Source organism: Lepisosteus oculatus, chromosome 1 (genome assembly GCF_040954835.1).
Source record: "Lepisosteus oculatus isolate fLepOcu1 chromosome 1, fLepOcu1.hap2, whole genome shotgun sequence".
Lineage (NCBI taxonomy): Eukaryota > Metazoa > Chordata > Actinopteri > Semionotiformes > Lepisosteidae > Lepisosteus > Lepisosteus oculatus.
Window position 1 is genome coordinate 19,153,812 of NC_090696.1, and position 23,365 is coordinate 19,177,176.

Below are 23,365 nucleotides of genomic sequence, written 5' to 3' on the forward strand. Positions count from 1 at the left end.
AAAAACAATTTGCGACTAAACTCTTTTTTTGCCGATTGAAAATCGTGCCCAGTGTGTACGTCTGGATTTTCTATGCTTGCTGAACAAGCATAAGGAGAAACAGCAACGCCGAGAGGAGAAAATCGGCTCCTGAAATTAGGGGCTGAGATTTCCTTACATGGTCCCAACAGCGAATTCAGATCAATATTTGACTTACATTTTTATCTTTAACACGTGGGTACCCCTGTGCAACTACATGGGACTGCTCCTCTGGTTAGTTTGCCTACGAAATATAAAGGAAACAATCTTTTATTGTGGAAAATAAAACTCAAACTTTTTTACACAGTTTCAAAATGTCAGTTCATGGCAAAATACATATAAATGGGAGACATTGTAGGCCCGCTCTGAACAAACAGTCTTTGAATCGGGACCTGTTCTATTAAATTTTTGAAAAATATTTTTAACTCACATATCTGTTAAGAAAACGGTGTACGTAAAACATGACTGATGTGTTTTATTGATTTTAACTCGAATGTATTTTAGAGAGAGTGGACAGACGTCGCAGGACGGAGTTTCCCATGTGGCTAAGGAATGTGTATTCGTTAAAAAAAATCATTTTGCTTAATATACAGTGACGCTGGGTTTGCCAGCGACTGTAGTAGAGTTGTATTCTTAACCGTGGGCTTTAGAAAATGTTGGTGGATGTGTATTTTCTGCCACGGGTTGTACGCACAAACCTTCGAATGTTTAGAGTGTTTATTGTGCCGACTGTAAAATAAGGCAACCCTTTCCCTAACGTACATAGCCAAATCAGCACAGATAGAGCTTCAAATAAAGATTTAGGTCTCAAGAGGTTTGTAATGTTAAAGGCTCTATATAAAGGCTTATTAAGCTTACTGTACGACATGAAAGGCCAGGAATACACAGGGGTGTTTCATTTTCAGCGTGTTATCTCTCCGGCGGGGAGAACAGTTACATTGCTTTGGGTCTGTATAATAAAATCGATACCCCGATTTCATTACATTATATATCAGAGCAGAAGAGGGTGAAGTGAATATCCTCGGCGGCTGGCGTTTATCGCCAGGCGCTTTTTATAAAAAATACACACATAAATAAATTCCTAGTTAAACGGCCAAATGAGTTTTTGTCGTCGCTCTGCTTTAAATAACCAGGTGTCTGTTTTAATTTTCATTGCAAATCACCAGTACATATCTGGAGAAAAAGAAAGCAATTTAGAGAGTATTGATATAAAACGTGTGTGTAGGAGGCACAGTGTGTGTAGGAGGCAATGTAAATGGTGTATTTATGACGATATGTGTCCACTTGGCGCTTTTCTCGTCCATCTGTCCATTTCCAAATACGATCTGCCTTTAGCGAGAGAAGCTCAGATGGGTGTACAGCAGGCATAATTACGTTTATTAAGTTCCATTTTTGACCATTTGTGTACTAACCGACAGCTACTGTTGCAGTTCTCAAATATTCGGGCCTGTTTGAATGAACAGCTTGTGCATTATTATTCCTCTTAGTTCTTGAGCAGCTGTTCCGCATGGAGCAAAAGTTCCACAAGACGGCTTTGATAAAGTTACAGTATAAATGAAAATGACGAGTATTAAGCTGGCCTAGTCGGCTTCTGCTTGCGAGGGGGGGAGCACTCAAAAGCAGGTTGCTTCTCCTGCGTGTTCTGCAAGCACTGGAAGTTGAGCCACACTTGTCCACGGCAGCAGGTTATATTAATTGCGCTGCGGAATTGCACAGGACTATACGGCATATCTGTCCTTGTCGGTGTTGCCCTTCGTACCTCGCTGGGCCTCCCCGCCTCCTCCCCCCATCGGAACCGGGGAGCGCGCAGGTTTCCCCGGGGAGACACGGAGGAATCGGCCCGTGAAACACGTCGCCGCAAACGCCCGGTGGAGAGGAGGTTGGTTGCAGGAACGGAACACGGCTCTCGAGAGATGAAAATACACCGCTTACAAATGAGACTTTGCCAGTGGAGTTTTTTTTTAAGAGAAAAAAAAACTTGACGATAACATTTCCCCCAAAAAAATATACATGGGTCACAGCCCTGAGAGCGAGGTTTAACTGTTTATCTTGAAAAGGAAAACTTTTTTTTCGAGTTCCCGACAGGCAAGGTCCTTGATCCGGGACGTCTGTAGAACTTCTGCCAGAAATTCGGGTATAAAAATAAACAGTGGGAAAATAAAAATAAAAACCCATTTTTAAATTGAACAATTCCAACCGGCCTGCGCTGTCCCAACGCGCGCTCGACGTCGGCAGGGCCTTTTCGAGCCTCAGAGCCCGTCTCTTATCATCCTGCTCCCAGCCCCGGGGCGCCAGTTTCTGCTCAAACCATTCCGCTCGCACAAACACCTTCGCGATGTGTGTAGTAACGCGGCAGCTCTGTCTGGGACGGTTATGTTCTGGCAACAGTTCTGCGTTGGGGAAGAGGGCGGCGGTGCTTCAGTTCTGAGCTGCCTTGTTTAAAATGGGGGGAATTGCAAGAGCTTCGTTTCTCGAGGAAGGAACAGGGGCATTTTTGTTTTCAACTTCCTGTCTTCAAGTCCTGTTAAACCCTGAACTCTACCCCGTGCATTTGTTTTTTTTAAAGGAAGATGAAAACCCGCTTTCTTTCTTGTCAGTACAAATGTAAAGATATTACAAAATGTAAAAACAGCTGGTGTAAATAATAAAATGTTTCCTTTATTATGCCCTTGCCTCTCAATTCATGTCTGTTCATAGGTTCCGACATTTTAAATACAGCAATTCCTTGCAATATATACATGCAGAGATGTGACTTCCCACCTTTTACATTAATAACGTATTATTTTATCTATTTTTAGGATTAGCGCATTTTCTGGTGTATAGTGTATCATTCTACATCCGTGTTCTATAAGGTAGCCTCCATCTCAACCTGTTCGCTTCTAATTTGTTAAACAGGAGACAGTTACAAATGTTAAGGGAAAAAATACAAAATCAGCTCTTGTTAACAGCAGAGCTGGGAGGAGAAAGTCACCGGATTTACAGGAAGACCAGTTTTCGCAGACGATCAGTTTAACGTCATCAGATAGTTGAGGCGTGCATCCACGCACGTGGCTTTTTCTTCCTGTTTTGAATGCTATACAGTAACATTTCCATTCAAACGCTTGTTTGTTCAACCTATATGCGCGGTGGTCCTGCTACGTGTCGTGAATTCACCGCAAAACTCACGTGAACGGATACATTTAAGTATTCGGAGTTTGTCTCGTGAAAAGTTGCAGCACAATCTTCTGGTAAGTGAAAAATGTTTATTATATGTATATTGTAATACGGATTTATTGTCAACAAAAAGGCAGCGTGTAAGTAGTGAGGACCACATCTGTAAGTTATGGCATCCATATCGTCGGTGAATATGAACGTTCTTCAAAACCAGAATGACCACATCTCGGTAGCCTAGGTTTTAGGATGGGAAATACGGCGTCTGTTTGTTCTTGTTGACGTCTTTGTTCTGACGTCACTTCTGGGTTACCCTTGACCGTGACTATGCAGTCACTTTGACCTTGACATCACAGCCGCTCGTGCATAGAAAGTAGTAGTGATGGTGGGGGGCGACTCGGAAGCTTTCTGTCGGTGGGGTTGCTAATGCGCGCGGTTTGTTTGCAGCTAAACAAGGTGCTGTTTCCCCGTCTAGACAGCTCGGGTTAATGACGCACCATAAATGAATAAAGAGAGGAAGCGCGCTGTTATCCCCTGGTCTTAACTTCTTTTCCCTGTCCTGTGTCTTCCATGAAAAAAAATAACGTAAAGCAAAACTAATATTGCCTTTCTTTTCTTTTTTCTAAAGATATTCTACATTTCAATCAAGTGAATTCTGGGAACACATTTCCCTGCTGATTCCCTGCTCTGTCTTAATGTTTTTAAATTTTCTTCGATCTTTTCAGTTTCTTTTTCCTTGCAGGTGTGGGATATTAGGTTAGCCAAGCACAGGTAGAAACGTTGGCGTAAACGTTTTAAAATCCACGAGCTTTTAAGATGTCTAAAGCGATCATCGGTATTATTCAGTGAAAAATGGCCGTTTCTCCTTCTTAAAAGAGAGCTGACGTCGCCTGTACACACACATTCCGAGGTATGTGTTCTCGACTGCACCTATTAAAAACACAAAAATACAAAAATAAGTGTTTTGTACTCCAGTGACACACTTGGTAGGTGTTTTGCGAGTGTGGACAGTCAATTTCGTTCATTCAAGCCTATTTCAAGTGTCGGTCCGCTACACACCAAGTAACCGGAGTGTTGTGTGATTACTGGCCTGTAGCTCACGTGTTGGTTTATTTTTTTTTTTGGCAACTTAATCCTAATTTACCCAAACACAGATCCACGTTACATAAAAAAGCTTTGCGGTTCTAAATTACAACGTTTCAAATCTTGTTCTGGTATAATGTGTTTATGTTTTTTGTATTGCTGTGGGGAAGGCGTATTATGAAATACACGTTACGTTGCAAAACCCACAGCTCGAGCACAGAAAGGTGAATAAATCGGAGAGGCTGTGATGATTCAGACAGGTCCGTTTATCATCAGTAGCCTGCACAGTTTATCTCGCGAATGTCATTGTATCATCTGCCCAATTAAAGGTTTTAACGCTGGTGAGGAAACATTTTCCATAATTGACATTCGTGGAGACACAGTATAATACAGAGAATGAAAGTAGGTGATATTTCGCCAGGATACTGCATTTATATCCATGTAAGAATTTACAATCTTTGTCTAATTGTACTCATTTTACTGTATACCTCTGAAAAAGGATATGGTCAGAGTCTGCAACAAAATAGTTATCATAATCGGAATTTAATTTGTCTTGGTGATATTAGCAGTAGCTGTTGTAATTTGGGTGGAGGAAGAGTCGTGGTCGTTGCTGGCTGTACTGTGAAATGTTTATTCCGTAATTCCTACTCAAACTTTATGCGATCGGTTCACCTTTCTGCGTCCCCTTACGCATGTCAGGGTTCGGAGGCTTTCCTGTGTTTTCACAATGAGACTACAGTGTATCTTCCCGTCATAATAATAGTTCTGTTTATTCACGCAATTCAAACATTCAGATATTTCTGATTTCTGAGTCTGCGAGGCATTTTGCCGCGTTGCCGTTGGTAAAGTACCTATATTTTGTCGGCGCTTTCATCTCCTTAGGATTCAGTTTATAGGTGCAGTTGTCAATTTAACATCTTCAGACTGAATTATTAGTATTATTAGGCTAAAGTTTGTGAAGCGCTTTTTGATCCCAAAGCTTGGTACAACAAGCAAAATAGTGGAATTTAAATTTCACCTTCGGAATAGGCGGGTGTACAGGGTTGTGAGTGTATGTTGTCTACACATCGATTGCACACAAAAAACAGACATGAATCCATAAATGCATGTGTTTATCTTACGTATAAAAGAAGAAGGCTTCTGAATGCGGTAATGTATTTGTACGATATCCACGCTAATGTCATTTGTCTTTATACAAGCATATAATATTTATTGATTGATAGATTAATGGATTGCTTCGAAGAGGTTACCCGTGTTTAAATACGTTTTAAATAAGGATTATGGGAACATCAAGTGCACATGGAATTTATTCCCAACAGTGGCTGCAGATAACAAACATACTTGACATCGTTTAAAAATAATTTCCAGGAATCTTAATTATCTCCGGGATGGTGAAGCGGACCATATTTTTTCACAGTCACGCGTTTATCAATCGGGCATTTGACGCATGAGCCTCTATTCTGAACACGACGGGCTGGAACCGGTTTCTTTTGGAAAAGACACGGGAAACGGGAAAGCAGGTAAGCGCGGTGGCCTAGCGCCGCGTCCACGACGGGTCCGCGAGGTTCCCTCTGCAGAATCCCTGCATGGGGCAGCGTCGGGTGGCGGCCGGTGCCCACGGGCGCGCGCGGGGCTACCGAGCGGATATCACGGTAGAGCGGGATCAGTCTGCAGACCCGGGCTGACCCGGGACCGGCGTGAGCCGCGAGCGGAAGGAGAGAGGAGATGGAAAGGAGTCTGCTAGCCTCTGGTGGCGGCAGAGAGGAAGTGAGTGAGGAGAGAGCAGAGTTACAGCATATCTGCGCACGCACAGTACACGGTTAACAATAACAGGCCTCGTTATTTCAAAGGAGACCTGTCTTCATGTATGTGCGCTGCATTTGCTGTGTTTGTAAAGCAGATTTGATGTATGCTAAACATTTAAATGTAAGCTTAAAAAACATTAATATAACTTATATTAATACACTCTTTTTCTGTGGAAATCAACTTTAATTTGGTTCGAATTCGGTTCCGCGATTGGTGTGTGCTCACTGCAAAATCCGTGTTGTTGAATTCTGGACGACTGCACCGACGCGGCCTACAGTTCCCGTTTCCAGCCCGTCCCACCTCGAGCATGAGGCCGGCACCAGCTGAAATCATTTTCCACTGGAAACCTAATAGAGATAATTACAAACGACAGAGAAATTTCTGCATGTCTGCCCTTCGTTAGGAACGTACGAGTTTTCTTTCAGCTCAATCAATCAGAAATCAGAAGAGGGCTCCCTTCCAACAGAAAGACTAATTAAAAAATTAAATTGCTCTGTAATTGTAGTCATGAGGTCTTTATTCCATTCACGGGTTGACTTTTATGCCTCTAGTGCCTTACAGTGATTTACTACAAAACCCCAATTCAAATTCCACATTTGTGGCCACTTGATGATAAATACAGTATATCGCCTAAAACTAAAATACTAAAATGCAAAACGGAGCTTTCGAACGATAAGTACTTAGAACCTCACTATCTTCCAGCGTTTCTGTCGTATGAGGGAAATGTCTACGTAACAGAAATATATATAATTTCAAAATCAGCTCTTCAAGCTCTGTATTCACACGAGACACACATGTCAGTGTGGCACAGAGAAGCTTTCATAACACAGATGGTATCGCCACTGTCTGGATATGTATGTCACGCGGCATTTTAATTCCGTTACTTCCTGTTGAAGTAACGTGAAATAACGGAGAACTCTCTATATGTCATTTTTTTTAATTTGAATAAAATGCATTTCACATATTAAAAAGAAAAAAATAACCGAGAAGGTTATTGTTTTGTTTTCCTCAATTTCGATAGGCCCTTACAAACATATCTGTTGCTGGCCCTTTCCGAATTACGATTTTCCATGTAATAATAGCTCATTATAAACTACAGTATATGCTAATGCAGTAGTGCATGAAAAGCAAAGCATTGGCCATAACAAAGTTAAGAGAGAACTAAAAATGGCAAAGGCCAATATCTGTTCCACGGCAATGCGTAATCTGCATTAAGAGTGAATGTGGATTTTAACTTCTTTTTGGGGACCCGCATATGAAATGTGAAATATGAAACGTATTCAACTAAACGAAATACTTTTAATATATCTTTTTCCTTTTTATGTAATTCATTTTCCGACGGTTCCGATATAATTTAAGAAAAAAAAATACATACGTGTAAGGCATCTGTTGTATGTAAATGTAGACGCATGGAATCGGTACATTTCGTATCGCATAGCGTACAGTACTGTAATGCAGTTCTGATTATTTCAATTTCGTCCGCCGTGTCAAGAGAAAGATGTAATCCCCTTGTTGGCTTTGTGTAAGGGAATATCCATTTACTAGCGCACACACCAGAACGAACGAAAAACCACTTATACGTGCTTCTGACGTCTCCTTTTTAACTGCGGTAAGAATGTTTTTACAAAATGCGTGATACATGCACTGCACTTCATACGCATTTCGTAGATTTAAATGCGACGATTACCTTGCTTTTCTATGGAGGATTTGAATTTAATGCTTCGTGTTTGTAAATACGTCCAAGTCCGTGGATGGTTTGTTGATCCAGATTTTCAGACAATTAGCCCAGGATAAGCCATCGATCAGATTTAAATCAGAAATTATTAAAATAAAGGAAGACCTAAATAAAATGGTTGTCGCAGGTGTATGGATATCCACTGTTGAAAAACAGTATAGTTAAAATATATTTGTACTGTATTTAGATTTCACATATACAGGGTGTTTTATTTAGTAAAAATGTTTTATGTGCACGAGTGCTAGACAGGTAATCTAGCAGAGCCGGGTTTGTAAAAACCTTCCAGTCAGGTGGGCGGTTGGGTTTTTAATTCGCGGCGGTCTTAAACTTGAGAAGTTTACTCCAGACGAGTTTGAAAGAGCCCCAAGACAACAGGGGTGCCTGTTGCAACAAAACAGCTCCTTTGTTTACCCGCTCGTCCTGTCCGGACGCCGCCGGGGGATTCCAGGGCGGTCATTTCAATAAGGTGCAGACACCAGTGCACTCGACAGTGACCTTGAACTGCCCAAGCGCCAATTGGTCGCGTTTTTCCTAAAACAATTCAGACGGGCGACTGAAAGAGATGTTTCGCCACCGCTTCACAACTTTGTCCCCCCCCCACTTCTCAGACGAGTTTTTTTTTTGTGAGAGGATTACTCTTTTGAAAAATGCCACCGCTGTTTCCTCCAAACTCGTAGTTGTTGTGGTTCGGGGCGAGTGTGGGGAGGGGGTGTGTGTGGACAGGGTGTTACTCCTCCGACGGCGACGAGTCGCGCCTTCTGCCTGGCCTGCTTGTTGTGGGGATTGGCACCGCGGCCTACGTCTCTTCATTTTAATCAAAAGGTAATTTTTTTTTTCTGGTTGTTAAAGAGCTTTTCGAAATCCAGCGGAACTCGCTGAGTCCCGCCGTGGCTTATGTGTGCGGATACCACTTCCTTGTTTGCAGCCGGCCCGCGCGAACATCAGCTACGACAGGCGGATAAGTAGTTTAGTGCTGGCGAGCGAGACGACTAATTGCGCTCCGAGCTATTGGCAGTCGGCCTGTTATCGAGCCAGGAGATTCAAAAATAATTTGACAAATCAGATGGAAGTAACTTTCCATCTGATTTGGAAAGTGTGTCCTTATTGAATCTGACTGGGTCCGCAGTACTTAGAAAAGAAAAAGCTTGTGCCACTGAGATACGAGGGTATTCGTAGAGACTACTGTGGAAGCCCAGGAGAGGTTATATTAAATTAAGATCACGTGACATTTCTGATTAATACGAATCAATTAAACGATTAATTTAGAAAGAATCGTTTTCGCATGTGTCAGGAGTAACCGGAGTTACAGATGGGAGTCTCTGTGCGCGTTGGGAGATCTGCAGATATGTTGTCAATACTTCAGGCTTTAAGGATTTGTCTACGCAGCGTTTCTGAATGCCAGAAATAATTTTATGTAGGGTATATTTATGCTGATGAATTTTTAAACTTGTGTGAAATAAAATATGCATTTGGTTTCAATCAATATTTGTAGTCTTTGCCAAAACGTGCCTAGCATGTCTTTTATAACGAATGATTTATCGTTATGCATCTTTTTATTACGAAGACACACGTTCGATTCTGAAAAATGATCTTTTTTATTCAAAACAAGAACACATTTCGTTTTGTGAGCCGACTTTGCTGTTTATTATAAGACCTTTAATATTTTGTGTGTTAGATTAGTTGTGCTGTGGTTTTACTGTAGGTGTAATTTGTGGATGTCTGGTGTCCATTGAGGTGTAAACCATTCCGATGAAACCACTGGAAAACATTTTTATATTATTCTGGTCTGTGAAAAGAAACAAGAAGCACTGACATTGTTTATAAAGCCACGTAAATCACATGCTGTAGGGCTCAAACCAGCATTCGGAATTGTTGAGGTATTATTTACACTGAGATATATGTGTTCGGAAAACTGTCTTAAAACAGGCCCACTGTTCTGTATTACAAACGCTGCACATTGCTTTTGAGTTCTGAAAAATGAGCTTTTAACGCGGAATCGTGCTGGGCCGGTTGATTCTACGTGCCTGTGTTCGGTATACAGCCGGGAGTTTCGAACTCTGTGGAATTCCCTGGATTCAGAATATTTTGTTGTCTGTCCTTTGTTGCGGTTTATGAGCAGTTTAATTCCCCCACGGGGCAGAGTGGATGTGCGTCATATCATAAGAAACTGCAGACATTTCTTACAATGTCCAGCGCTTCAGGCATCCGCCATCACGGGCTGGCCGGTGCTCCCTGCGGTCTCTGTACCCGTCACCGGGACCGGCCAGCGCTCCGGGCCTCTCGGCCTCTGCTGAAACTGCGCTGGCCTGTCACAGCATCCTAACGGACAGTCGGGGGACTCCCCAAGGTCTCCCGTCTGAGAAGACAACCGGTCTAATTAAAAGGCGTTTTCAGACTCTTACCACGTGTGTTTCATCCGTGAAGAAGCGCGGGTAGTGTTTGTTCCTATGACTGCGTGGTGCTTGCTCTGTGAGTTACTGTTTATTAGTGTGGATTACCAATTGAGAGCGATTATTATTATTATTATTATTATTATTATTATTATTATTATTATTATTATTATTCGTATTCTTCTTCTTCTTATTATTATTATTATCGTTGTTGTTATTATTATCATCGTTGTTTTTTATTATTGTTCGGACCAATTATAACATTGGATTTAATGTATATATATATATGCTTTTGCAAGGCCTCTTGGTATTTGCCTTTGTATATGTTTATGAATTCTGTCTTCGTGATGTCTTCATGAATCTGAACAACACCCCCACTAGAGAGACAGATCTGTCACCTCGGTGAGAATTTATAGGTCGGGGGAAGAAGCTGATCTGACGATCGAGGGAAAATGAAATGCTTTCCAGTGCAATTTAACTGAAATAAATTAAGATTCGTGTCACCTCGCTCACCGAGTGCATACATATCTGTGGGTGGATATCACAAATCCAGCTCGTTTCCTTTCTGTATCTTCCGTTATTTCAGGAATCTTTTCCTCGTGCTCGGGACATTTGAGAAATAACTGTGTGTAGCACGGCAAAGGAATTTATAAGATGTTGGACAAAAGCCTACTCGCAATCCAGGACTTATCATTTTTTTAAGAGCGTGGTAAAATGTATTTCTTCATACCAAATGAGAAACCCTGTCTAACTGGTTGTCTTGAATAACACGGATTTCTCGTCTTGTCGCCCCTGCTAATGAGAGACGAAATTCGTGCCGCCTCAAGTCGCTTCGTTCAATCCGCAGTACCTCTGTAGATTCCTCTACTCCTATTATTTCTGGACCTGCGCTTATCCGCTTCCTCATAACGAGTTTTAAAAAAGTACCCCGAAGCGGTTTCTTCCCACCCTGCTTATTCTATTCCACGCGTTTGTCCAGACATACCGCTCTTAATTATGTATCTTTTTTTTTTACAAAAAAGGAGTCATGATTTTCAGCGGGTGAAAATCTTTTAAATCTCTCGTGCTGCCTTGTAAAAAATGCCAGTAAAATAGACGCAGACTCTATGGCAGGCTGTCCGGTGTGCGACTCCGCTCGTTTACTGGGGTGTCTGTTAAAGTTGTTCTTGAGGGGTGTGCGGGAGCTTATTATTTGAAACACACGCTCTTAAAACAACCTTATAGAACATCGTCGTACTTTCCAGAGCCAGCGTCTTCAACCTCCTGACCCTGTTACTGTAAATATGAGAGGAGTGTGTCTGCAAGCACCCGTCTTTACAACGAGCCTGTAAAAGGCGGCTTCCCGTCTTGATATCGTTTTGGATTCAAACGTAATTTACTCCAAAATATTATACGCGTCCGCCCCTCCAAGAAAATAAATGCGAATAGAAAAGATGATTTAGAGACTTTTACTTAGCTATTAAAGAAATTAAACGCGACTAGGGACGATGCTATGTGCTTTCCCATTTTATATACGAATGAATAGTAAACAGCGCAGTTTTTTTTTCCAGCCAGAAAAAAATACCAAACACAGGGCAGGATGTGCTATTTTTAATAAAATGTTTTATAGTATTTTAAAAAGCTTATAAACCCCGTAATACAGAAGTTAATGTTTTGTTTTGTCTGAAACCGACCTGGTGGGTGGCACCTTCTGTAGCGCAAATTGGCCCCGGCACGTGACCCGAAGGTGACCAATCAGGTGCACCTCTAGGTTTAACTATGTTAAATGTCAGATTGCAATAAACTAGAAGCTGTTGGTCGGGCCCGCGGAAATGGGCGAGCATAATCTTCTTAATCCCGGGTTTGTGGGACCGTTGGTAAACATCCACACGGGAGACACTTTCTATTTCCCTAATTTCAGAGCATCTGGGGGCCAGCTGGCGGGTCTACCGTCTCTCTCGTACCCTAGAAGGGACAACGTTTGCTCCCTCCCGTGGAACCCCTCGGAGCCGTGCAATGGATACCCTCAGTCTTACCTTAGCAGTCCCATGTCCATTAACCCTTCAACATTCAACCGCGCCTGCGACATAGCCCGGCCGGAGGAAGGCAAATGTTACTACAGTAACGGCGGCGGCAGCCGGGAAACCTGCTCGGACAGCGCGAGCCTCAAGAGGGAGGAGCGGGCGCGGGACAGTTCTTCCATCGCTGCCGAGCACGGGTTGCATAACGGGATGGGCAGCGGCGGCACCTTCTCCAAATATGACTACGGTGCCGAACCGATGACCCAGGACCCGCCGTCCTGTCAGTCCCTCGAATCCGACTCCAGCTCCTCGCTGCTCAACGAAGGCGGAAAGACCCCCGCGCGCGACCCCCAGACACTGGCATCGCCGGGCAACCACTCCAGCAGCATGGCCGCGAGCGGCGGTGAGTGTCCTGCATGCACGCGCGCCTCTGTGGGTAATATTTATTGGGTAGTATTTGCTTTGTTTGGTTTGGTCTTATTTGCTACCTCATAACTCTGAGCCGGCGGGGCAAGACTGACTGGGCTCCCAGAGAAAATGGGCTTGCAGGGTTGATAGGCACCGCTAGGGGTAGCACTTAAAAAGCTCCACGTTTTCAGGCGATAGTACGGAGCCTTTTACACAGCCACTAAATACTAACAAGACCATAAAAAACATTGTTACTGCTGGGAGTTAATTTTGCTATTTCGGCTGTCCGCGCAGCATATGCATGTGGAGGTTCTTCCTATGCAAAGCTTCCGTCTTAATGGAAGAGCCCGTTTCGAAAAGAATTGGCCCGAGGGTACGGATTGTGCAGCGGTACGGGTGGAATTACTGCGAGATTATTTAAAGGTATTCTCCGTTGTGGATGATTACACCGGGGAGAGCAGTTTTTATTCGTTTTAATGACTCGTAAACAGAATTAATATCGTTCGCTGTTCCCATTTGAAGCCAGTTAATACGCCCCTGAAACGGCAAATAATCCGAAGGTATTTGCAGGCGAGGCTTCATTATCACGTTAATGCTAGGTTTAACTGCAACAGTAAAACCCCATTTGACACGGGCTACTGTAAATTATAGTCTGTAGTTCTGTATAAACAGCACAGGAGACTGTTACAGATTAGTTTACACGTCTCCTTTCTCCCTCCTCCTTATTTATCTTTGATGGGGTTTTTCCTTAAACAAGCCCTCAAAAACCTCTATTTCAGTGCTAATTGGCAATGACATAAAGATCTTAAAAGATACCAGTACTCAGAACTAAAAACGATATATTACACTCAATCCATTTCGAAGTTATTTTGTAAATATCTCGCAATACCTAAATCGTTATCGCAAGCACTTGACCTCACTGCTAAAAAAAAAGACATTATCCAGTTTTACACAGCCTGTATAACCTAATTGAGAGAGGATCAAATAATTTCTATTAAAAATACCACGTTTGCATGGACTTTGCACTTATGTTCTGATTCTGCTTTTCCTGGGAATAGTGTCACGCACGCATACGCGTGACAATGTACAAGCACGGCACCGCTGACCACACAGACGTGTCTAAGAATATTTGCAACGCGGGGGAATCTGTCCCCGGTTGCCGGCAGGCAGGAGAAACAAGCCTGTGTGTCGCTCCGTGAAACAGTCCGGCTCTTTCCTCTCTAGGCGCGCCCTGGTACCCGCTGCACACCCGGACGCGGAAGAAACGCAAGCCTTACTCCAAGCTGCAGCTGGCCGAGCTGGAGGGCGAGTTCATGCTGAACGAGTTCATCACCCGGCAGCGACGCCGGGAGCTGTCGGACCGGCTCAACCTCAGCGACCAGCAGGTGAAGATCTGGTTTCAGAACCGGAGGATGAAGAAGAAAAGACTCTTGCTGAGAGAACAGGCTCTGTCCTTCTTTTAAAAAAATAAAAAATAAAAGAGGCATAACAGCGAAGAAACTACCGGTTAACAGTATACAGTCTAACGACGTACGCTGGTAATTGATCTATTTCAATTTTTATTTTTTTTAAGGCATGTACTCGTTCTCTTCTCCAACCTCCTTAAAAATGCCAGCATGAATGACATAAATACCACTGGGTTCTTAAAAGTAGCACATACCCAAGAAAGCAAATGACCAAATACCAATAAAGATAATAGTTTAATATTTTATATAATGTTGTTTTGTTTCTCGGGGGCAGTCGACGTGAGAAAGTTCGGTTTGTGACAGTCTTTTCCAGTCCTCACAACACAGAAAACGCCGAACAATCGCTTACTGGACAAAAACGTTTCAGCTCTCGGAACAGAGTAACGGAGCGCGATTGTCCACCAATCGTTCAACTGCTATTTAGCTTTGACCTCACGATTTGAAGACATCTTTAATGCTGCAATGGTCTTCGAACTTGAATACAAATGTTTGTCTGTAATTATTCTTGTTGTATATTATCTGATAAATCGGTATGTAGAAGGTTTTTTTTGTCTTATTCAGGCGAATGACAGAAGTCATCTGAAATGGACAGAAAGTGATCTTCTTTTCTCTCGTTGCTGCTGCAATCGTCAGTCTTTATCAATAGTTTAGAATCTGCCTGTCACGTCGCATGACTTGTAGCGTGCAACCAGTAGCACTGGTCACAAATGAACTTCCGCCAGTAATGAATATAAGCTAGAGGATGCTGAAAGGTGCCAAAATACAAAACAACTTTGAAATAACTGAATTTGAAATAATCGAAAGTCCTGGACAATAATTCGCCTTTTACTCTGAGACGCAACCCTGAATGTTTACCGTGTAACTGAATGTATGGCATTCAGTCCCTTTGGTTCTTAAGTCAAATGAACAATGCAGTTAAAAAAAAAAGCTGAAAGCTATTTCATTTGGATAGTTTTTGAGGGCATTATGTAATTAGAAGTCTCCATAATGAAACCAAGACAATCACATTAATTTGAGGGCGAGCTCGGGATAAAACTGCGAATTTCGTGCTTTTTCATGCAGATTTAGTTGCCTTTAGAGGACCGGTAGTCTCCGTGCGCTTTCCGGCACGTGCTCCACCGGACTGTCCAGATCTCGGACACACTCGCCTAGTCTGCTCCGCGGACGGTACGAGACCACTGAAGTCTCCTTGCTGTCGGCTGGTTTCATTTTTTTAATTTTTTTTTTAGATTCTGTTCGTCTTCTCACTCTGTTTTCTGCCCGAAACTAAAGATCTCAAAAGATCTTTAAGAAAATCGTAATGTGCAGTCAAGGATTCATTGATCATTCGACTTTTGCGTACAAATAATATTTCTCTGCAATTATAATCTAGGATTAGTTTCTTTTTTTTTTGGCCATAAAGATAAAAGATACAGATGAACATCTCATTTGTCTCGCGAGGCGAGTCAGTAATAAGGCGGGAACGAGCCGACTGGGAGCGAAACGGTTAGACAGAAAACGCATCCCGGCAGCCCACGAGTTCCGAGAATACGTTTAGATATCCGCGCAAAACAGAGATGTGAAAATAGACGGTTGTTTTCCAGAAGAAGGGATTCGACTCTAAGACAAGCAAGGGGGGGGAAAATAAGTGGAAAAGCAAGAAGGCAGTTACAGAGTACGTCTGGACCGCAATACAGAAATAAAGAGCGATCAAACGTCCGCCGATAGTTCTTAAAAACCCGCAGAACAGAACACGGTTCTGCGAGGGCAGTATGACCTCGGCATCCGCTTGCTTTGTAAAGTTCTGTCCAGAATGATTGTAGGTTTGACTTGGAATGACGCTGGTGGAGTGTGCACGTCGCGAGGCTAAAGGCTGTCACAACACCGACTCCTCTCCGCGTCCTTCTCGGAGCGCGTCCACGCGGGCGCGCAGGTAGTCGTTGTTTTGATCCGAGGTACGTTTCTTTTTTATCTATCCTGTGGCATTGGAACTCGCCAAATCCAGTCTGTTGGAAATGAAATAATAAGAAGGAAGCTACCTTTTTATTCGAGAAGGTTGTTTTTTATTTTATTTTTACTTTGTGGAAATCTTGTCTTCCGAGAGGAACAAGAGTGACTGAACCATTTTAAACACTTTTTTCCTTTCAATTCAAGAATGGAATTAAGTTGTCGTTCGGAATTTCCTGGGACTATGATATATGCAAAATCCTTTTGATGGACCTGCTTACACAGAAGTGGTGGTGCTGCTTACAAAATGTTTTTTTTGTTGGTGTTGTTCTTGTTCTTGTTCAATGTGTGGAGGAATCCAGTTTTTCAGTCTCGTGTAATCTATTGTCCAAATAAGTAATTACAATAATGATGAATACTGCATCTTCGATTATAATGTCCCTTGTGTGATATACATTGTTTTCTCACCTTTTAGTTCAATATTTCGTGATGCATCTATTCTATTTATGTCGTCTCCAGATGTAGCCAGTCTTCTATGAATATCATGCTATAAGTAAAATGAATGTATTAATGTACGTGTAAGATTTCTGATGATAAATAAAACGTGTAAACTTTCTATCTTAATCACTTTTTGTTAGTGGAAGTGTTGGTTTAAGAAACAAACCCAATACAGTCTAGTCGTCAGAAAGCTGCGCTGGTCATTCCGAATTCTAACATTATTTAGGAAACGCTGTATAATACGTGTTTGGGGCTTAATGTTGTGGTGAAATTCGCATTCGTAGTGCGCAGAAGTTATTTTGGATGGGCACAGCCGTTCCTAATATTGGAATATTATGAACTGACAACTCCACTTTCGAGAAAAGGGAGAAAATCTAAATATTTACTTTGAGGGTTTCTATTTCCAGATCAAGCTGAACGCTCTCCATATAAATCTGTTTCTCTTGTTGGCTTGAGTATATTCCTGCGCGATTGGAAAACGTTCAAAATGATCTACTGCCCATTTCGTGTTTATTTTTACCACGGTTTTAAAATTGTGATGTTTGACACATCCAAGAGATTCCAAGAACACTTGTCTGTCTCTAAATCTTACTAATAATCCCGAGCAAAAAAGGAGAAAGAAACAGTACTAATTCGGTGTATCATCAGTTTAGAATGCAAAACCTGTAACGGTTTAACACGATATCGTTCTGTGAAGGGGGTTATATTAACACGGGTTAGCGCACACGCTCTGTCCGGTGAAGGGAGATACTCGCAGTGAACTCCTTACCGGACATGTCATCGCGGATCAATTTATAAGGCGGTGGCGTGTGCAATGATAACAATAAAAGTGCTTAGATTTCCCTTTATACCCTGTCCGTGCTGGCTGTGGTTAGCGTTGTTTTTACAGGTTGCAAAGAGGAGGCAATAAAAAACACGAGAAGTCTCCCAATCGTATTCGACTCTTCGAGTGTGTGAGTCCCAAAATCCGAAGGCAAAAGTGTTGCTATTTCACTGTCAGGGGTGTGTGTTTTTTTTTAAAACAAAAATGCAATTAGTAGGTGTCATTATACTGTCTTGTCCCAAAATACGGCGCTCTCATTTGCATCGCCAAACTTACAATATTTAAATATTAGGATTAGGGGAAAGGAAGGTATTATTAAAGATCCAGATGGGGGCCAGGAAAGCAGCCAGCGTGCTTGTATCCTATTTCAGTTATCGAAATGAGACGCTCATGGCAGTGTATTGTATGCCGCTCACTCTCGGGCCTCCTCGCGCCCTGCTGCTCCATCTGAAATGAATGAACTTTGCTGGTTCGCAATTTCGAAGCAGGAACAGTTGTTTTTTTTAAAAAAAATCAGTAATTCCCGTTTCAACATAAATTATTGTGTCAAATCACCTACATAGCGTATCAAATAAATATGGCTGTAGCGCGCATGCCTGAGGTACTTTGCATTTCTGTGCTGTGTTTGACAGAGGGCAACTATAAATTTGTGTGCCTCAACCATTATCTGAGCTTTCTAATAACGGCTCACATGTTCAGATACTACAGGCCTATTAGCGCCTGGCTCTCTTAATTGCGCATGTGTGAATCTAGCCGGCCTGACTCTCTAATTGCGCATGTGTGAATCTAGCCGGCCTGACTCTCTAATTGCGCATGTGTGAATCTAGCCGCTTGCTGAGGTTTACGAACAAATAAGCGAGGCTGACTGTCGTTTTGCAGTCTGATTTCTTGTAAATCGGGGCTTATGGCTTTGTAATACTTTATTGCTATCGCTTTACTGCATTGTAAAATATTGGACACTATAGAGAGAGAGCGTGTGAAGAAGGGATGACAGACTAGCTGTAATGTAAAGAACAATTCATATAATGATGATGTTGATAGGACTGTAATTTAAATTCGTGAAGGTGACGACACTTTTGTGCATTGATACCTCCTCTTAAAAAAGCAGAATGTGCATTTGTAAGTGCTGTCATAGACAAGGTACATCAAAGGTGCCTTATTTTTCGACTGTGTTGCCTGTGTTGTCGCAATATTGATTCCGGTTTAGTTTTTAAATGGTGGCGAAAGCAAGGAGTGCCTCTTTGGTTTATCATCCGAAGCACCGGCGTGTGGACAATTCTGGTGTGAAAAAAATATCTTCACATCTCCCACTGTAACTTTATGGTTAATGACAAAATCATATAACTCGCGCTGCTAAGTGTCCCTTGCTCTATTTTAAAAGGCAGCCCTTCAAAGATATTTTATAGGTTCCGCGATTGTGTCTATCGCGCTGTCCACCGCGTGATGTTAATTTGATTGTGTGTGTGTGTGTATTCCCGAGCCGTGCGTAAACACTCACAATGTCGTAAAAATCCACCAACATCAACAACCACCACTTGCACGCAGACCGGAGTCGGTTTCTCACCGCCAAGCACGGTGGACCGAGGCCAAACCCGCTCAACCCATTCCTGGTGTTCTCCATTTACTATTCCGACGATGTGGTTTAATCTCTCTCGGGACATTCAGGGCCGATTGGTTTTAGTTGCAGCTCTGTAGTCGAGATAAGAACGCCTTCGAAACTTCGTTCTTTGTCGCACAGAGATGTTGAATTTACTTCGCTACCTGGAGGAGAGAACGCCCAAGGGGAATCCTCTTTAGGTGCATAGCATGACCTCTGCATGTTGCCTGTCAATTGTCATGCCTGTGAAGGCAGCTGATGTAACATACTGGCACCTTGATGCGGGCTGGGGCCCATCCGTGCCGCGGCGTGTGTAAGGCGCTTAAACACGTTTGCGCGACCGCACACGCAAAATAATCTCTTGACTAAGCGGCAGCGTGGAGTGGGTAACGCGATGGCAGCGTGGTGACCGGAGCTGTCGGTGGAGGTGAACCACTTCCTCTCGCAGACGGATTGGCCTTCCTGCAGTCTACGGCCGAGAACCCGACCCATCCCCGTGTCGCTGCACTGTGTAAACAGGCCGGTACAGAGCCCATTTTGTAAAAGAGGACTAGATACACTGGAGAGCCTGACTTGAGGGAGGACTAAATTATCCCACCAGTGCACTAACCCGATTGCCCAGGCACATAGGCCCCTATGGCTGTATGATGTGCACCAACCATGTCAGTCAGTTGAATGGCAATACGTACGTACGCATACGCGCCCACGACCTACAGGCAAGCCCTGGGTCTGTAAAAAGATGAGCCATTTTCTTCAGTGATGATGACGAGCTCGACGACCATCGCTGAAAATGAAGCCGTGATTGATAGTTCTACTCCAAGAACGGTTCATGTTAATGTGTGAAAAAAAAGTGAATGTTACCCAGGAGATTCCAGATTGGAGCAGAATTGTAAGTGGCGGGAAAAATAATGCTTAGGAACCGATAGGCTCCACTCCAACGAACAACAACAAAAAAAAAACAGTTACGGATTTATTTCTTTTATTGCGCCGTCGGTGAAGCCAGCCTGAAGGTATATCTTGATCGTTTTAACACCCATTAAACTCGAGAAGCGTCAGCGCCTCTCGCTTGGACGCTCGTCTTAACAGAATCGGAGAACTGAATAAATCACGGCGAGGTGCTGAGGCTGAGGCGGGGAGATCCGCCGTCCTCGGGGCCGGAGACGTGCGCCGGGCCGCAGGCTTTCGTCCCCAGAAGCGCTGATAGATGTGTTCACGTCTGAGCGCCGGTGGCGTGAAGATGCTCCGTAGCCGTGATCCGGCAGCACGCAGCGAGGCTCGGTTTATGGAGCGCATATGCATTCTGCGCACGAAACGGACGTAAATATATGAACACATACGTGACTGCAACCTGACTTTCCCCCCATTACAGACAGACACGTGGGATATTTATAGATGATCTACGCCCAGCCCCGAGGTGTATATCACGCAGAAAGTTAAAAAAAGACTTGAAAATGCAATTGATTTCAATCATGATTCGCCCACATGCACGCATACTGCAAATACACCACAATAAGACTCGCTCCACTTCATGATAAATTCATGATAAACTTCAGAATTGCATTTTTAAATATTGCCACATTTATCAATTTTATCATTTAGTTCTCCGATCCGTGATTTTTGTTTTTGTTAAAGGTAAATATAGCCTTGAATGCTTAAGCCTTTTTTGTGTCGGAGGTGGATTTGGATTGTAATCACTTATCTCAAATGATTTCCGGTCAGTGTCGACGCCTTTGTTAACTAAGACAATGGCTGTAGCCGCTGACAACTGTGATTGAGACAGATCTGCGCTCTCTCTGCCTGAGGTCTCTGAAAACACAATCTGCAGGTTTATGTTTTATGCGCTTCAAATAAGTCTGACGTATTATAAATACAATTCTTTCGAAATATATCCTTAGTTTCATGTCTTGGAAATACGTATTTATAAGCCCGAAATAAAAAAAAATACGATTCGTGCAAAACGAATACATACAATTTATAAATAAATTAAGTCATTTTCTTAGTACGAGTTAAATATATTTTAAAACATAAAATAAAAAATATCCTATAGTGTTTAATTCCGGATGAAAAAAACAGACCGCTTAGAGGAAGCTAAACCTGCTTAGAGGAGTTAAACCCGACCGGTAAAAAGATTCTGGTTCTGTACCTAAACAAGTCGAGCCGGCTCGAGCGTTCCAGCAAAGTCACGGTCAAGGCTTCTCGAGACTCGAGTGAAACTTCTAGAACAAATGAAGAGCCCGAGACCGAACACTGACTTCCGCTATCTCTGCAGAGCTTCGACCCTTGATGTTTTTCACACTAACCTTCCTGCAAAACTAAAGTAGCGCCAGTTCATGTCTTAATGACAGCGAAAGCGTCATTCTTAACTATAGCTTAAATTCTTTTTCCCCCCCGTTTGGTTCTTGTCCTCAGTGAAGAGTTTACAATGGCTGCTGCAGAAGGCCGGCGGGTTTGCCGTAAAGCCGGAGACTGAACCTGGACAAATACTCGGTATGGATAAATACGACTACAGATTCTGGGTCTGTTTGTTTGACATCTCAGAAAGTAATTTGTGCTTGCACACTTCCAGGTATTACTATGTTCCGTTCTTTAAAATATTTCCAGTTCTCAGTTCGAAGTGGAAAAGCATCGTAACATTAATTTGACAGCTCCCTTCTGAAACTACGAAGAAAAACAGTGACGCTCGATCTGCAATGCAGAATAGCTCTAACTCTCCCCCTTCAAAAAACAAAAGCTGTGTCACAGGAACGTGACACAACGAAATTGCATAGTGGTTTATTTAGCGAGATTGACTTCGTTTTAAATTTTCCTAAAAAGCACTACTCCAGCGCGCAGATTTAGAGAGCGAAATAGACGAGTTCGCCTTTTTGCAAACTTGTGTGTGGATTGTTTTTTTTATCTAGCGGATGCGTGCTTTTATAGTGGGGATAAAGGCGTTTTTCTCCGCACTCCATGTCTACCAGAACACCAGCCGTGCAGCCCCACTTGTTTAAGGTCCTCGGCGTTGTTGACTTTGAGACCGTCTCGTTGTCGTTTATGACCGGCCGTCTGTGCGGCTCCGAGGTCAGCGGTCTGCTGCCGCCTGCACTTCACAGAGAACTTGTGGGCCGCGTGGCGTCTCGCGCCGGGAGCGGAGGGCCACCCCGCGGCCGCGCGGGAGTTTGCTCCGCCGCGGAGAGGGGAGAGGAGGCCGGCGGGCCGGGCTCCACGGCGGTGGCCTTGAACTAGGCGGCTGCTTTCTCCTCGTCCTCATGTGTCTGACGGTTTTATACTGAAAAACGTGAACAAACACACACACACACGAAGTAGGCAGCGTTTCCAGAACAATTCCTCCTGTACCCGAGTTAAACAGCTGAAACGCAAGTTTATGCAAATACTGTCTGGCCTTTTCATTTCAAGGGCTTCACGTGTTGCAATTGATGAAACACGGTCTGCAGCTATAACATTCAATAATAGAAAAATAATGGCATTTGAGTTAATAGAGATCAATGATTAAATCGAAGTAGGTCACAATCCGTCAGTTCATGATTAGTCCTATATTAAAATCGTTACAAAAACTACTATTGCTTGTTATTAGTAACACTTGCTTGTTATTGTTTTTGTTCTAGATTATACACATACTTCTGAAGATCTTACAGAGAAAGCAACCAGTTTAACGAGAGTAACATTATATATATGTAGTATTAGCTGTAGAATTAATAGCACTTGTGGTCGCCGAATTATTTTGCTTAGAAAAATTGGTTTGCGCACCCTCGTGCCTCCATTTTACAAGCAGCAAGGCGCGGCCCAGGGTAAAGTAAGGGCTCCTAGCTCGTGGTTGATGTCGGTAGGATGCCATGCCTTCTGTGGTTCAGAAAGCTGAATGGACCGTGAGGTCACCAATTATTCGTCTTAGTTTGAAACTGTGAAAAAAAATAATTGGTTTGAATTCAGAGTTTGACTTGGGACAGAGCTGGCGCAACTCCAAGCTAAATCTTTGAATATCCGGTATATGCAGGCATTTTAAATACCGTTTTAGTTAATGACCTCTCTGGGATGGTTTTCGTGCGCTTATACAAGCCCTGGATTAATTAGTACCGTGTTTATGCGCGCTCTTAAGCACGCCCAGGCAATGTGTTGACATTCGCTTTCTATATGTTACACTGACTAGTGGGTCTGTGGAGAAGCAATAGTAACACACGATCGTTTTCTGTCGATATTTGTGCTTCGCTGAGCCAGATGCACAACGCGTACACAGAATTCACACCTCTGTCTCCGTGGCACTCGCGAGTCCTTTCACACACGCTCTCTTAGCTCACTCGTGTTGAGGAAAATGCGTGGGTTGGGATTTCAGGGGCTCGCCGCGTCTTCTCGGAGTTCTCTGTGTGTTCCTGCCGTTTTTTATGCGGCATCATATAAAAATTAATCTCTTTGTGTGTGTGCGTGCGTATATAAAGCAACACATGTGTGAAGCGGGCCCAGTTTAAGA

General features: G+C 43.1%; 2 protein-coding genes across 2 annotated transcripts in view; both read left to right on the top strand.

The window, feature by feature from the left end:
• Positions 1 to 23,365, top strand: part of hoxc13a (homeobox C13a) — a 75,201-nt gene that overhangs the window by 44,337 nt on the left and 7,499 nt on the right. The gene's annotated exons all lie outside the window — the stretch shown is intronic.
• Positions 11,993 to 16,583, top strand: hoxc12a (homeobox C12a). Its single transcript, XM_015344107.2, has 2 exons — positions 11,993 to 12,585; positions 13,815 to 16,583. Exons 1-2 carry the CDS (start codon positions 11,994 to 11,996, stop codon positions 14,051 to 14,053), a joined length of 831 nt encoding a protein of 276 aa, XP_015199593.1. The 5' UTR covers position 11,993; the 3' UTR covers positions 14,054 to 16,583.

What these genes read in the sequence shown, in the direction of transcription:
- hoxc12a (XM_015344107.2), top strand. Translation starts at nt 11,994, where the DNA reads ATGGGCGAGCATAATCTTCTTAATCCCGGGTTTGTGGGACCGTTGGTA. An exon ending in CAGCATGGCCGCGAGCGGCG is followed by an intron (nt 12,586 to 13,814) that starts GTGAGTGTCCTG and finishes TTTCCTCTCTAG; the next exon opens with GCGCGCCCTGGTACCCGCTG.